The sequence below is a fragment of the Osmerus eperlanus genome, chromosome 24 (assembly GCF_963692335.1).
Source record: "Osmerus eperlanus chromosome 24, fOsmEpe2.1, whole genome shotgun sequence".
NCBI lineage: Eukaryota > Metazoa > Chordata > Actinopteri > Osmeriformes > Osmeridae > Osmerus > Osmerus eperlanus.
This window is the reverse complement of record NC_085041.1, coordinates 5854326-5869408: the sequence shown is the minus strand read 5'-3', so window position 1 is coordinate 5869408 and position 15083 is coordinate 5854326. Positions and strand designations below refer to the sequence as shown.

The following is a 15083-nucleotide window of genomic DNA, read 5'->3' as shown; positions in this document are numbered from 1 at the left end:
ACGACAAATGGACACAGGCCACCGGAGTTGTACTGCTACACGCGTAGTCGGTCCGTGTCCATCTAGCAGAGAGGGGAAGCGCTTAATATGACAGCGTAATGGTGTTCCTGGGGCCCAGTGATTGATTAGAGCAGGAAACCCCGCCCTGGCCCGTCAGTCTGTCGCTAAGTAACAAGCTTCATTTATGTGATGGAGCGTGGGATAAACCGGATGTACGTCAAACAGGTTTATGCAAGTGCAGCAGTTCATCATGTCAGCGCTGATAAAATTATTAGGATCATCAATTATTAGACAAACGGATTAAACATTTCATGTTTAATCAATCGGATTAGAATGGTCCTGACTTCAGCCAATCAGATGACAATAAGTGAAAATGACAGGATTTGAAATAAGTATCTCAACTATGATATTACACTTTATGACTCGACCTACTTCTTTAAAGTAGCCTGAACAAAAAGGACAGGCCAGTCATGGTGGTTACTTTCAAACCAAGCACTGTCCAATTTACGACAGACATAAATAGAACGAAGAAGAAAGGGAACGTGCACGCAGATTCTCTCAGTCAACGCACGAACACAAAGAGCCTCGCCGTGTTCTGTGTGTGCCTTTTCAACCGCAAAACTAGAGAGCTGCAGATGTCTTGGAACTAGTCTACTGCGCTTGCTTCCACATACTATATCGTTTTGAAAAGTGTGTAAATATTTGCCTTAACTTATATATGTAGTAAAAGTTAAAATAACATTAGAAATTATTTTAAATGTATATATTAACACAACACGTTGTTCAAAGGAACAAATTGCCAATATTTATTTGGCCTACTGTGCGCAGCGCATAATAAAATAAAATTGGCGCTATATATTATGCTTATGACCAACGTCCAGAGCACAGCAACCGGCATTCCAACTCTCCACAGATGATGAGCTGATTACCCGCGGGACACAAGCGTCTAACCGGACTGTTGCGCGTATCACAGCAAGGAGCCAATCGGCGCGCCAGACCCTCTCTAGGTGGGTCCGTGTATAAAACCCAGACCCACACGAAGATTCCGTTGCATTCTGAAACCACGGGAGCCTATAGTCTTCCTTTGTCGTTGGTGACAGCATGCAATGACGATGTGTCACTAGGGGACTGCATCGGCACGTCCAGAGAAACACCGAACGGAGATCTCCAGTATCGTGGACCTAGATCTGTTGCGCGATGGAGACCCGGAGCGCAGAGGACGCAGATAATACTAGTCGCCTGAACGAATTCTTAAACTTCACGATGAATGACACAGTCAATCGACTTTGGAACACTGTGTCAGAGAAAGTAGGATTACGCATGGCTGAAGACCCAGTGTTTCTAACTGCAGGCACTCTCAGGACTGCCGTGGATGGCGCGCTTATGGCTGTGCCTCCATCTGAGCCCGCGCACCTGGTGGTGGCCTTCTGGGATTCCCCGCTCAGTCACGGGATCAACGTGTTCGTGGGGCTCGTGCTGTGCTTCACCATGCTGGGGCTGGGCTGCACCGTGGAGATAAGCCAGATCGAGGAGCACATACGGAGACCGATTGGGGTGCTGCTGGCGCTCGTGTGCCAGTTCGTCATCATGCCCATGGTCGCCTTTCTGCTCGCGCTGGCGTTCTCCTTGGACGACGTGGCGGCAATGGCCGTGCTGCTGTGCGGGTGCTGTCCCGGGGGAAACCTCTCCAACATCATGTCTCTCCTGGTGAACGGGGAGATGAACCTCAGGTGATATACCATCCACAATCAGATTAGTTAAAACTGCAAGGTGGAATCATTTGTCCGTTTTTGAAGATTAAAATATAACGCCATTAGAAGTTGCAATACCATATGGTAAAGGCACCTTAAACATATTGTAGCAATTTTGAAACACGTTTGTCCAGACTCGGCTCGTTCACAAGACTTAATAAATTCAATTTACGCACATGAACTCAAAATGCGCCTTTGTTGGATTTTACGCACGGATGCTGTAACTTGTTAAATTCAGCCTGCGTGTTTCAGCAGATGATTTTCAGCGTGTAACACAATGTCGATGCAAATTTTAAGTTGAATTTGCCTTGCGAAGTTTTGCCTTTTGCGTTCAATATCGACGAAAACATTCTGAAAATGTATCATTTGTTTCTACAGCATCATCATGACCATCTCGTCCACGCTGCTGGCGCTCGTGCTCATGCCGCTGTGTCTGTGGATCTACAGCCGCGCGTGGATCAACACCCCGGTGGTCAACCTGATGCCGTTCGGGGCGATCATCCTGACCCTATGCAGCACGCTCATCCCTATCGGTCTGGGGGTGGTTCTCCGTTACCGCAACACGCGGGTGGCGGACATTGTTCTGAAGGTAACTAATGAAAAGAGAAACTGTGCGTAATTGTCAAGGAGCGTTTTGGAGTAGGTTTGGATAACTGGTTGGTTATATTAACGTCGGCTGCGTCCGCATGTTGCAGGTGGAAACCTCAGTTTTTGATTATCTAAAAATAAAACCGATAACACTCATTAGTTTATTAGCTCTGGCGGTCAGTGGCGTCACTCGGACGCATTGCGAAATTATTTTGGGAAGAGGACACGAGCCCCAAGGCGCAGTGACGTTATCACAGCATCATTGTCAGTCAGTCCCTCCCCCCTGAGAACATAACTTATCTACCAGCTAATGTATGGGAGGGGCTTCAGATGTGATGAGGAGCAACGCTAAATGACAGTCTGTTTCCATGAAAGAGAAAGCTCACTTGTAGCTTTTGCGCTGGCACAAAAATAGGCCTACCTATGTTTCATGGAATATTTTGAAAGGCAAAAGCTCCTTAAGACATTTAGTAAGATATTTACAATATTCCAAAACATTAAAATGTTCAATATATTGTTGTTACTTGGTGGTGTTTCTAATTCCTAGGTTATGCAAACTTTTCTAGTAGTCATAGAATAAGAATGTATTTATTTAGCACACACTTTCAGCCAAAGTAAAGTACAGGGGGTATTTCAACCTCTCTACCACTGAGCTATATCCCCGTAGCAGGTGTGTGCACCCGTCTAGTCTTGCTGTGTATAGAGCTATGTGGTCCCGACCTCAGGGAGTTAAAACAGATGTAACATTAAGGAATATAATAAATGTCTTTCCTACTTCAGGATCAAGGTCAGTGGTAGGTAGTATTTTAATTTCTTTAACCCTCGTGCTGCCTTCGGGTCACATGACCCAAAGGTTCATAACGAACCATCGTTGTGTTTACCCAATTTTACCCAATACAAAAACAAATTAAAATAATTTTCTTTTAACCTTTGCAATGTGGGGGGTCTGAGACAGCCCAACGGTTAAAAGAAAATGCTTCACTTTGTCTTTGTATGCGGTAAATCTGTCGCAATACGACGGTGGGTCACAATGACTGATGGGTCAGAATGACCCGAAGATAACACAAGGGTTAAAACTTCACCTGTAGGCTACCTGGTGTGACTCAGCACCAGTCTGGTCCTGACCTCAGTGTGTTGTGTTCCGCCAGGTGTCCCTCTGGTCTCTCCTGGTCACGCTGGTGATGCTGTTCATCATGACGGCCGCCATGTTGGGCCCCGAGCTCCTGGCGACCATCCCTCCCTCTGTCTACGCGGTAGCCGTCCTCATGCCCATGTGTGGATACGCCGCCGGATACGGCCTGGCGGCGCTCTTTGACCTCCCGCCGCAAAGCCGCCGAACCGTTTCCCTGGAGACCGGCTGTCAGAACGTGCAGCTGTGCACCGCCATCCTGAAGATGGCGTTCCCGCCGCAGCTGATGGGCGGCATGTACATGTTCCCGCTGCTCTATGCGCTCTTCCAGGCGGCCGAGGCGGGCATCTTCATCCTGGCCTACCGGACGTACCGGAAGGAGGTCCTGCATAAACAAGACCCGCTGGGCGACGGCGAGGATATAACGTACAAACGGTTCCAAGATGAGGATGTAGGCTTTGACACTTCCTACGGGGCAGTGACCGTCAGCGACCCAAACACCATCATGCTGGACCCGTGTCCGGACGCTACTCCGGTGTAGACTGTGTCCACGGTGCGAAGGCTGGTTTATTGCGAGAGCCATGGAGTGTAAACAAGGTGTTACTGTGGTGGATGTTGGAGAGTCCAACTTGAGTGGTGGGATCATTCACAGTCGTCATCATCTCAGCAACCTGTGGAGACTGCACAGGGGGGGGGGGGGGGCTGTATATGTAATCAGCTTTCTGTCCAAAGGTAGATTTATAAAATGCACATCTTTCATGGTCATCGGAACAGAAGCCATAGGGGATAACGTTCATCTCGCTTTGAGAGTTCTTTGTCAGTTTTGTGTGTTAAAGCTTTGAACATGACAGCCGCTCCATGAATATAATGGAATCACTCAACCAAATACTTTGTACAAGATGGTTTCACAAACTAAAATTGTATCTATTATGTACACACAATCCTGCTTCATGTATCAACTGCTTCTGACTGTAAATAATAATTGTGTACATGTTTTATGTCTAACAAGAATATAAAGAGCAAAATGAAATAAAAACACTCTACTTATTAATAATGAAAACTTCACTTTTTTAATCATGTGACCAATGTTTATGTCGCAACTTGCTACCACACCTGACCACAATTAATCAAATCTCGTGCAGTCAATCTACTTAAACCGGTGCACCGAATAACACGGGGTGGCTGAGCAAAAATGGCTACGTATGACGACGAGTATATCGACAGCTATTTCTATTCATCTTACAACCCATACGCTTACAGGTACACTAAACCGAAAGATATGGGGAGGAAACAAAAAACCTACCTGAACTACGGTGACACAGAGGCCTACTTTGACACCCACCGCGCGCACCTGAAATCTGTCTTGTCACAAATCAATCCCAAACTGACGCCGAGGCTGCGGAGGGCGAATACCCACGACGTCGGGGTGCAGGTGAACCCGAAGACCGACGCCTCGGTGCAGTGTTCCCTAGGACCGAGAACCTTGATGGCCAGAAAGAGAGACGCTTTGCGTAAAAGGAGTCAAGAGGATCCCCAGTCACCCGGTAGCCCCGTCGGCGGGGTTCGCTATCCTCGCTCTCTGGCTGTTTACTCACCGATTGCAACCAGAAGACTTGCCTCCTTTCTCGAGGAAAACAAACGGGAGTCTCGTGGAGCACAGACTAGAGAACAGAAAGAGGATGTAAAGGTAAACACGGACGACAAAACGAGTGAAGAAAAATCTGGACCACGAAAGAAGTCTACAAAGGTGAACGGTCAGTCGATAAAGACTGATGATGTTGAAGTCGACCAGGAAGGATCGAAATCAAAGGCCCGCGTGAGATTTCAGGTGAGTAGCGCGCAAAAACTGTTAGCCGACCTGTAAAGTTCGCCATCATTTAACTCTTACTTATCTCCCTCAGTTTCTGGAGCAGAAGTACGGGTACTATCACTGCCGAGAATGTAACTTACGGTGGGAGAGCGCTTATGTTTGGTGCGTCCAGGGAACAAACAAGGTATAAGGCTGGTCGTAGCTAAATGGCCTCTTAATTCACTTCCAACAAACGTTAGTCCTCAAACAATATGTAGCGTACATCTCCTCAAATGACTTGACTTCTTTACCTTACTAGGTCTACTTCAAACAGTTCTGTAGAACGTGCCAGAAATCCTTCAACCCTTACCGTGTCGAGGACATAACCTGTCAGGTAAAGCACTCATTTAGTGGTAAAAAATAATAATAAAATGTTCGTAAATTACTGAAGCTTGTTCCGTCCATTAATTGGACCTGCTTCATTTTTCTTCCAGAACTGCAATAAGGCGCGCTGTTCGTGCGCAGTGACGCCGCGCCACGTGGACCCCAAACGTCCCCATAGACAGGACCTCTGCGGCAGGTGCAAGGGCAAGCGCCTCTCGTGCGACAGCACATTCAGTTTCAAATACATAATTTAGCGTACGCCACCCTGTAGTCGAACTCTACCCACACACATCCACGTTAATCCTGCGGGAAGCGTTGCCGCGAGCCCAGAGGAAGCCCTCGTGTACTAGGGCGTCAGCAGGCTTCCACGAGCTCCGTTCTTTTTCAGTTCTACTGCCTTTATTTGCGTTATGAAAGTGATGATTGCTGGAGCCACTTTTGAATGTATAATAAAACGGCATCATTAAGCACTTCCCGCTCGTATCCTTGTCCTTGCATATCCAGCCTGGTCATCACATGGGTGTCTTTGGGTCTCACCTGATGCAGGCGTGTGAAGTGTTTTAGCCTGTTAAAAGGGATATGAACCTGCTCTTACTCTGCAGTCAAATACTCTAGCACTGAATTACAGTATTTTCAGGAGTGAGTTTGACACATGCCCTGACTAGTGTGTGTTTGGGGGAAGGGATGTCTTCATGTCTGGCTGAGCTGCTGCACTCTGGATACTGCTGGGGCTGGAGGAGAGGTCTCAAAGGTTTGCAGGACTATATCCATACTGGCCCTTTCAGACCTATTGCATCCACCATGGGTGACAGCTTGTTCTAACAAAAGATCCCATCATTAAGGCCAACGTAGCTTTTCAATGTTTAACACCAAAGGATACTGGTTCTTCAGAACATCCTCCACCCCATGGAAACTTCAGTGAAAACGCACAAGTCATAGGATCAGATTTTTATTTATCCAGAGAGAAGGCTGGTATGTGAGATGACAAGAAAATGAAAGAAAGCCTGCGGCAGAAAGTGTAACGCGCCTCTACATAAAAACGATATTTTCCAGGTAAATAATATATCCATTAAATAACAGCATACGAATGTAGCAGACAAGCAACAGAACAGCTCTGTGAGGAATGGCTACAGTGATCGTTACAATGTGCCGTGACAAACATGGCCGTGAGACGTCCCCTCTCCACGTCTAGTGGCCCAGGTGCACCTTCAGTGTGGCTGTCACTCCCACTCCCCCCCCCCCCCTCCCCCTCCCGCTGTCCCTCAGTCCAACCCGTGGGGTGGGATGGGGCAGAATCAACATGGACATCACAGTGGTGAGAAGGAATGATGACTGGGCCAGATCGGGATGTTCCAACTGGGAGCTCAGATCAACACCCTCCATCCCTCCCTCCCTCCGGTTCTGAGGCGTTTACAAGTCCAGTCCTCAGAAACCCCCCACAGCCTTGAGCAAGAGGACCACCCAGGAACCAGGCTCTGGGGAGAGCAGACGAGAGGATGGCGATAGCAGAGGGTTGTTTGGGACTCGTATCTGGTCTCTCCTGGCCGCTCTCTCTCCCGGCTGGGATTAACAGTGCTTTACACAAAAGTACAAGGGGAAAAAATACTGGGTTTGCACTATACATTTTCTAAAATATATACAGAGTAAAATAAGTTATTGATGTTTTTCATAATGAGTAGCCAGTCTGCACTTCGGTGCGACCGTCTGCATGTGTGGTTCAGTGTGTAGCAGGGAGCCCTGCACACACCACACAGGCTAGTCTCTAAAGGCAGCTATGTATTTGGTTACAGAGTGAGTTTCATCTGCGGCCGCTCCTCTCAGAAGAAGGATCCATAAACTGAAGCGGGTTCAATAAACTGGTAAATTCTCTTTTTACAAGCTCTGGGTTCGAACAGCGCCCTCAGGATTACATGTTAAATATCAGAACATTTACAACCTAGGATGTTAGCTCTAATAAAAAATACATTTCTCAAAAAAATATTCTTGCAGTGCTTTTTCCTCTTCCAAGCATGCTTCTGAAAACTTTATTTTTCTTGTTTTGACTTTCTGTGTTTGTCTTCTTCGTGCCAGTCGGACAGAACTGTCGTCTCTTGATTGGCTGGCTGACTGGTTGGCTGGTTGGCAGGTCATCTCCGCCAAAATGATTCCAGATTAGCATCATCATCCCCCTGCCCTCCACCTCTTCTTCCTCTCTCCCTTTCTCTCTCCATCCCTTTACCCCTCTTCCTCTCTCTCTCTCTACCCCCCCGTCTTTCCCTCTGAACAGTCATCTTAGCAGTCACAATACAACATGACTTATTGCGGCTGAATTTTGCAAGTTGGCTTAGTTTGGGAAAACAGATATTAGCTGTAAGTATTCGTATGTTATATATATATATATTAATATGAGTATGTTATTTATGTCACAGTAATCCCTACAGATCCTTAGCCCTTATAGATGGAGTCTTTGCAGCAAGCGCCCCCCCTAAGCCCCTCTCCCCCCTCCCTGCATTCTGAAGCCCCTCCCCCAGCAGAGGGGAGGTGGAGGAAGGGGAAGGGGTGCTGGGTTAGTCCGGTTCAGTCCGGTCAGGCCCGGTCTCACAGGCTGGTGCTGACCAGGGGTGCCTGGGCCTGGCTCAGGGCCTCTCGTATCTGCAGGTTGATCTCCATGAGGCGGGCGCTGGCCTGGCTCTGGTCCCGGCTCGGCCCCACCACCGCGACGCAGCCCGTCTGGCCCAGCGTCTGGTGCCGGAAGTAGATGTGCAGCAGCGTCTGGACCGCGTCGTCCGCCTCGCTGCCGAAGATGTCGTTGGGCCACAGAGACCTGAGGAGGAGAGGGAGGAGGAAGGAGAAAAGAGGGGGAGGAGGAGAAGAGGGAGGGAGGAGGGAGGGAGGACCAGGGTCTTGTTAGCTGGAAGCTCAGCTAAACACACAGGACAGCAGAGGAGTCTGGACATTTACATGTGATTCATTCAGCAGCGCTTCTTTCTAATACAAATACTGCACCTAGAAAGTACAGGAGAATATATTATTATTATAGTCTGTCTAATAGACAGACAGACCAGTGTGTGTGTGTGTGTGTGTGTGTGTGTATATATATACAGTGAGGAAAATAAGTATTTGAACACCCTGCTATTTTGCAAGTTCTTCCACTTAGAAATCATGGAGGGGTCTGAAATTGTCATCGTAGGTGCATGTCCACTGTGAGAGACATCATCTAAAAAAAAAATCCAGAAATCACAATGTATGATTTTTTCACTATTTATTTGTATGATACAGCTGCAAATAAGTATTTGAACACCTGTCTATCAGCTAGAATTCTGACCCTCAAAGACCTGTTAGTCTGCCTTTAAAATGTCCACCTCCACTACATTTATTATCCTAAATTAGATGCACCTGTTTGAGGTCTTTAGCTGCATAAAGCCACCTGTCCACCCCATACAATCAGTAAGAATCCAACTACTAACATGGCCAAGACCAAAGAGCTGTCCAAAGACACAAGAGACAAAATTGTACACCTCCACAAGGCTGGAAAGGGCTACGGGGAAATTGCCAAGCAGCTTGGTGAGAAAAGGTCCACTGTTGGAGCAATCATTAGAAAATGGAAGAAGCTAAACATGACTGTCAATCTCCCTCGGACTGGGGCTCCATGCAAGATCTCACCTCGTGGGGTTTCAATGATCCTAAGGAAGGTGAGAAATCAGCCCAGAACTACACGGGAGGAGCTGGTCAATGACCTGAAAAGAGCTGGGACCACAGTTTCCAAGGTTACTGTTGGTAATACACTGAGACGTCATGGTTTGAAATCATGCATGGCACGGAAGGTTCCCCTGCTTAAACCAGCACATGTCCAGGCACGTCTTAAGTTTGCCAATGACCATTTGGATGATCCAGAGGAGTCATGGGAGAAAGTCATGTGGTCAGATGAGACCAAAATAGAACTTTGGGGTCATAATTCCACTAAACGTGTTTGGAGGAAGAAGAATGATGAGTACCATCCCAAGAACACCATCCCTACTGTGAAGCATGGGGGTGGTAGCATCATGCTTTGGGGGTGTTTTTCTGCACATGGGACAGGGCAACTGCACTGTATTAAGGAGAGGATGACCGGGACCATGTATTGCGAGATTTTGGGGAACAACCTCCTTCCCTCAGTTAGAGCATTAAAGATGGGTCGAGGCTGGGTCTTCCAACATGACAATGACCCGAAGCACACAGCCCGGATAACCAAGGAGTGGCTCCGTAAGAAGCATATCAAGGTTCTGGCGTGGCCTAGCCAGTCTCCAGACCTAAACCCAATAGAGAATCTTTGGAGGGAGCTCAAACTCCGTGTTTCTCAGCGACAGGCCGGAAACCTGACTGATCTAGAGAAGATCTGTGTGGAGGAGTGGGCCAAAATCCCTCCTGCAGTGTGTGCAAACCTGGTAAAAAAACTACAGGAAACGTTTGACCTCTGTAATTGCAAACAAAGGCTACTGTACCAAATATTAACATTGACTTTCTCAGGTGTTCAAATACTTATTTGCAGCTGTATCATACAAATAAATAGTTTAAAAAAATCATACATTGTGATTTGTCTAGATTTGTTAGATTATGTCTCTCACAGTGGACATGCACCTACGATGACAATTTCAGACCCCTCCATGATTTCTAAGTTGGAGAACTTGCACAATAGCAGAGTGTTCAAATACTTATTTTCCTCACTGTATCTCTCTGTCCTACCTGAATGTTTTGACCTGTGTGAGGGCAGAGCTGAAGTCCCGCCCCCTCAGTGTCTCCACCAGCGATTGGATGGCTGTCTCCGTGGTGGTTTGGGAGGCCTCCGACACAGGCAGGTCCTCCTGTCCATCAACGCCAAGCTCCGCTTCCTTCAGACAACTCTCCAGGATGGCCAGCTCTTCTGACATGTTGGTCACCTTGGGAAAAGAAACACACACAAACACACATCTGTAAATGACATGCACAGGTGCGCACAGGTGCACACACGCAAATGTGAAATTATTTGACTAGATAATCATGGTTGTGTGACCACAATCTGTCCAGATCCTGGTACACAGGGAACTTATTAGCATCCAGGTCAACAGGAAGCAGATTAGTATCCTGGTAAACAGAAAGCAGATTAGCATCCTGGTAGGCAGGAAGCTGATTAGCATCCTGGTAGGCAAGGAGCTGATTAGCATCCTGGTAGGCAGGGAGCTGATTATCATCCTGGTAGGCAGGAAGCTGATTAGCATCCTGGTAGGCAAGGAGCTGATTAGCATCCTGGTAGGCAGGGAGCTGATTAGCATCCTGGTAGGCAGGAAGTAGATTAGCATCCTGGTAGGCAGGGAGCTGATTATCAGGCAGCAGAAGCCAGTGATTATCTGAACAGATGACCTCTCAGTCTGTCTGCAGAACCAGACCACAATCTGATTACAGCTATTACAGCTCTGCTGCTGCACAGATGTACTCCCCTCTGACTAGGTACAGCAGGAAATGTGTGTGTGTGTGAGAGAGCCCACCTCAGCCTCTCTCTTGATGGTGTCCACTCTGCTGATGAGCTTGCTGTAGGCCTGGAACAGCAGCAGCAGCTGGAAGTGCAGCTTGTACAGCCTGCGACACAGCTCCAACTCCTACACACACACAGAGGAGAGTTACACCCACCATACACACATACCCACACACACACACAGAGGATACACACTCACATTTGCACACACGCACACATCCAGAGAGGAAAGTTACACACATACACACAGAGGAGAGTCATATGAACACACACAGGAGGGTTATACACCCTGCCTGCACGCACACACACAGTCTGCATTCTGTCCGGCGCGGTCATGTGATCAGGTATCCTGTGTTAGCGACGAAGATGAAAGTGTTAGGGCTGCCAAGTCACCTGACCCACCCGCCACCGCCTCTGGGAGGGGCCTAGCACAGACAGGGACCAATGGGGGGTGTCAGGCCCAGGGCAGGGCCAGGTGCAGGGAAGTATGGAAGGCAACTGAATAGGAAGTGGAGGAGGAGGAGGAGTCAGGAAGGAGGAGTAAACATGCTAAATGAAGATGGACAAAAAATGGCTGCCCTCAGCTCTCTCTCCATCCCCCCCCTCTCTAGCACCCAGGCCAGCCCACCCCATCACCTCCCCCCCCCCCCCCCCCCACACACACACACCTCCCCCACATCCGACCAGGAGTCATGAGCGTTACAAATCATCTGGGAGGAGGGAGTTAAGGAGGTGATCCGATTAGGGCAGAGCGAGAGAGATAGTCGGGGGTGGGGGGGGGGGAGAGAGGAGTGAGAGAGAGGGGGGGCACAGTGATAGAGAGAGGGGGGGCGGAGTGAGATAGGGGGGGGGGTGAGTGAGAGTGAGAAGGGGGGGGCGGAGTGAGAGCTCATCTATTGGCCGAGGACAGCAGGGATTTCACATGGAGAGGAATGGAGTGGTCAGTGCGTTGCCATGACGACGTCATAATTATTATAGTCTGGAATACGAGAACCACTTACTGCTAGATTCTCCATGTGCTAAGCAAGAAGGGGAGCAGGTCACAAAACAACAAATGAGACAGGAAGAGAGAGAGAATTAGTGACCTGCCAGAACACACTGACCTGCTGGGTCTGAAACACACACCCACACACCACAGGAGAAGGAAGGAGAGAGAGAGAGAGACTCGATGAGGAAGGAGAGAGAGAAAGAGAGAGAGAAAGAAACAGTGTCTCAGACAGTAAGACGCTACAGAGGCGTGTGTGTGTCTGTGTGCAGTGTGTGTGTGTGTGTGTGTCTATGTGCATGTGTGCGTGTCTCTGTGCAGTGTGTGTCTGTGTGCAGTGTGTGAGTGTGTGTGCGCGTCTATGTGCACGTGTGCGTGTCTGTGTGCAGTGTGTGTGTGCGTGTCTGTGTGCAGTGTGTGCCTGTGTGCAGTGTGTGTCTGTGTGTGTTTGTGTGCAGTGTGTGTGTCTGTGTGCGTCTATGTGCATGTGTGCAGTGTGTGAGCAGTGTGTGTGTCTGTGTGCAGTGTGTGTGTGTGTGCGTCTATGTGCATGTGTGCATGTGTGCGTGCCTGTGTGCAGTGTGTGTCTGTGTGCGTCTATGTCCATGTGTGCATGTCTGTGTGCAGTGTGTGTCTGTGTGCAGTGTGTGTGCGTGTCTGTGTGCATGCGTGTCTGTGTGCAGGGTGTGTGTGTCTGTGTGCAGTGTGTGCATGTCTGTGCGTGCGTGAGTGCGTGTGTGCGTGTCTGTGTGCATGCGTGCGTGCATGTGTCTGTGCATACCTGGGCCTGGGTGCTGGCATGCTGGCTACTGTCCTTGTCTCCAAATGTCTTTCTGCAGTTCTCCAGCCACTGGAGAGAGGGGGGTGGGGGGCAGGAGAGGAATGAAGGAAGGGAGGGGAAGACGGCATTCATTGAGATTAATACCAGAAGATATACACTTGTTTTGTTTTTTCCCCAGTATAGATGACGTCTGTGTGTGTGTTTGTGTGTGTGTGTGTAAGAGAGAGTGTGTGTGTGATCTAATAAGAGTGGTGTACTTAGTGGATTATAGAGGGTCTGTCCCAGAGCAGGGTCCAGCCCCCCCGAGATCACAGCCGTCTCAATTCAATTACCCCCTCCCTCACCTCCACAGTACATCTGTCCTATTTACCTCCCTCCATCCCAGGAGGAGGGAAAGAGGGAGGATGGAGAGGAGAGAGGATGGAGGATATATCCTCCAGCATGTGGGTGTACGTGTGTGAGTGTGTGTGTGTGTGTGTGTGTGTACCTGCTCTGCAGCCTCTCTCTTGCTGTTGTAGGTGTCCAGATGCTCCTGCAGCTCCAGAACGCTGAACTTCAGAGTCTCCAGCAGACCACAAGACACCAGCTGCAACACAGAACCACACCTTCAGTCAGGTGAAACGCAACCCAACCACACCTCAACCACATCCTAATTACACCATAACCACGTCCTAATCACACCTAATCCTAACCCATACTAACCACACCCTAACCACAGGTGAAACACCTCGACCACATCTGAACCACAACCTAACCACAGGTGAACCAAATCCTAACCACAGGTGAAACACCTTGACCACATCTGAACCACAACCTAACCACAGGTGAACCAAATCCTAACCACAGATGAAACACCTTGATCACATCTGAACCACAACCTAACCACAAGTGAACCAAATCCTAACCACAGGTGAAACACCTTGACCACATCTGAACCACAACCTAACCCCGGGTGAACCACATCCTAACCCAGGAGTCAGGTGGCTGAGCGGTGAGGGAATCGGGCTAGTAATCCAAAGGTTGCCAGTTTGATTCCCGGTCATGCAAACTGACGTTGTGTCCTTGGGCAAGGCACTTCACCCTACTTGCCTCGGGGGAATGTCCCTGTACTTACTGTAAGTCGCTCTGGATAAGAGCGTCTGCTAAATGACTAAATGTAAATGTAACCCCAGGTGAACCCCTGTAGACTGACCGTCTCTGCGTCCAGCAGCACTGTGGGACACTGGGACTGGGAGGTCATGACCTCCAGGGAACTCAGGAACTGGTTCCCCATTCGCTGTAGCCGCTCTCCAAGGAAACGCACCGACGAGTGTGTGATGGAGCCAAACTTCCTCTGCATACTCTGGAGACACACACATACACAACATTTGGATTAAATAGTAAACAAAAAAACAAACAAGCAACAAAACACAAGCAACCATAAGAGCACCTACACACGCACACAAAGACACACACACACACCTGAAAGAGTCTGGAGAACACGTGGAAGGTGTAAACAGCAGACGATCCGTCTGAGTCCGACAACATCTGGTTGACATGGCAACGCCAGGCATCCTCCTCATCGTCGTAGGCAACGGGCTGGAACGCTGCCAGGATGGCGGAGAGGAAGGGAGATGGGGGAGGAGAGGCCTGGATCTCTGGAAACCCCTCTGCATCACCTTCATCCTGACTGCACACACACACACACACAGTCTTACTAAGACTCCCTCAGGATGACTTCACAACAGCATGACCACGTGCACAAACATAACACACACCCTCCCTGACTGCAACCAAATAACATGCCCAGGCCCCCCCCCTCCTCTTGTCTCTCTTGTCTCCCTTCTCTCTCTCCCCGCCACCTCTCTGTTTTTCCCTCTCCTTCCTTTCCTCCCTCTCTCCCTCTCTCTGCCTCCCCCCTCCCCTCTCTGCAGATGATCTTGCTGCAGTGTTTCTAATCTACTGCAGAGCCCAGCGAAGACGACACAGCGCTTCTGCTACATAACACGCATGCAAACACCTCTCCCTCTCTCTTTCACACACACACACACACACACACACACACAGAGAGATACTCACAGGCCTGTGGGACCAAACAGTCTGATGAAGCAGACTGAGTAGAAGAACCTGAGTCCTGAGCTGCCGAGCGCTGTGGAAGAGACCGCCTCTGTCCTCATCCTCCTGCAGACTAACCCTGCTTCCTGTTTCCTGCTTCCTGGCTGTCTCCTTC

The 15083-nt window shown here is 49.0% G+C and overlaps 3 protein-coding genes across 3 annotated transcripts in view; 2 read left to right on the top strand and 1 right to left on the bottom strand.

The window, feature by feature from the left end:
* The first annotated feature begins 1070 nt into the window (after nucleotides 1-1070).
* On the top strand, nucleotides 1071-4143 carry slc10a4 (solute carrier family 10 member 4). The gene is made up of 3 exons (XM_062450667.1): nucleotides 1071-1730; nucleotides 2130-2340; nucleotides 3488-4143. The coding sequence occupies exons 1-3, from the start codon at nucleotides 1198-1200 to the stop codon at nucleotides 4007-4009; spliced, it is 1266 nt and encodes a 421-aa protein (XP_062306651.1). The 5' UTR covers nucleotides 1071-1197; the 3' UTR covers nucleotides 4010-4143.
* A 489-nt stretch (nucleotides 4144-4632) lies between these two features.
* On the top strand, nucleotides 4633-6114 carry zar1 (zygote arrest 1). Its single transcript, XM_062450587.1, has 4 exons — nucleotides 4633-5296; nucleotides 5370-5462; nucleotides 5577-5651; nucleotides 5752-6114. Exons 1-4 carry the CDS (start codon nucleotides 4661-4663, stop codon nucleotides 5893-5895), a joined length of 948 nt encoding a protein of 315 aa, XP_062306571.1. The 5' UTR covers nucleotides 4633-4660; the 3' UTR covers nucleotides 5896-6114.
* Nucleotides 6115-6574: 460 nt separating this feature from the next.
* Nucleotides 6575-15083, bottom strand: part of fryl (furry homolog, like) — a 37902-nt gene continuing 29393 nt past the window's right edge. Inside the window, 8 exon segments of the mRNA XM_062450122.1 lie at nucleotides 6575-8444; nucleotides 10343-10536; nucleotides 11122-11232; nucleotides 12110-12127; nucleotides 12875-12943; nucleotides 13362-13460; nucleotides 14067-14216; nucleotides 14336-14543. Coding sequence (XP_062306106.1) covers nucleotides 8219-8444; nucleotides 10343-10536; nucleotides 11122-11232; nucleotides 12110-12127; nucleotides 12875-12943; nucleotides 13362-13460; nucleotides 14067-14216; nucleotides 14336-14543 — 1075 coding nt within the window. The 3' untranslated portion in view covers nucleotides 6575-8218.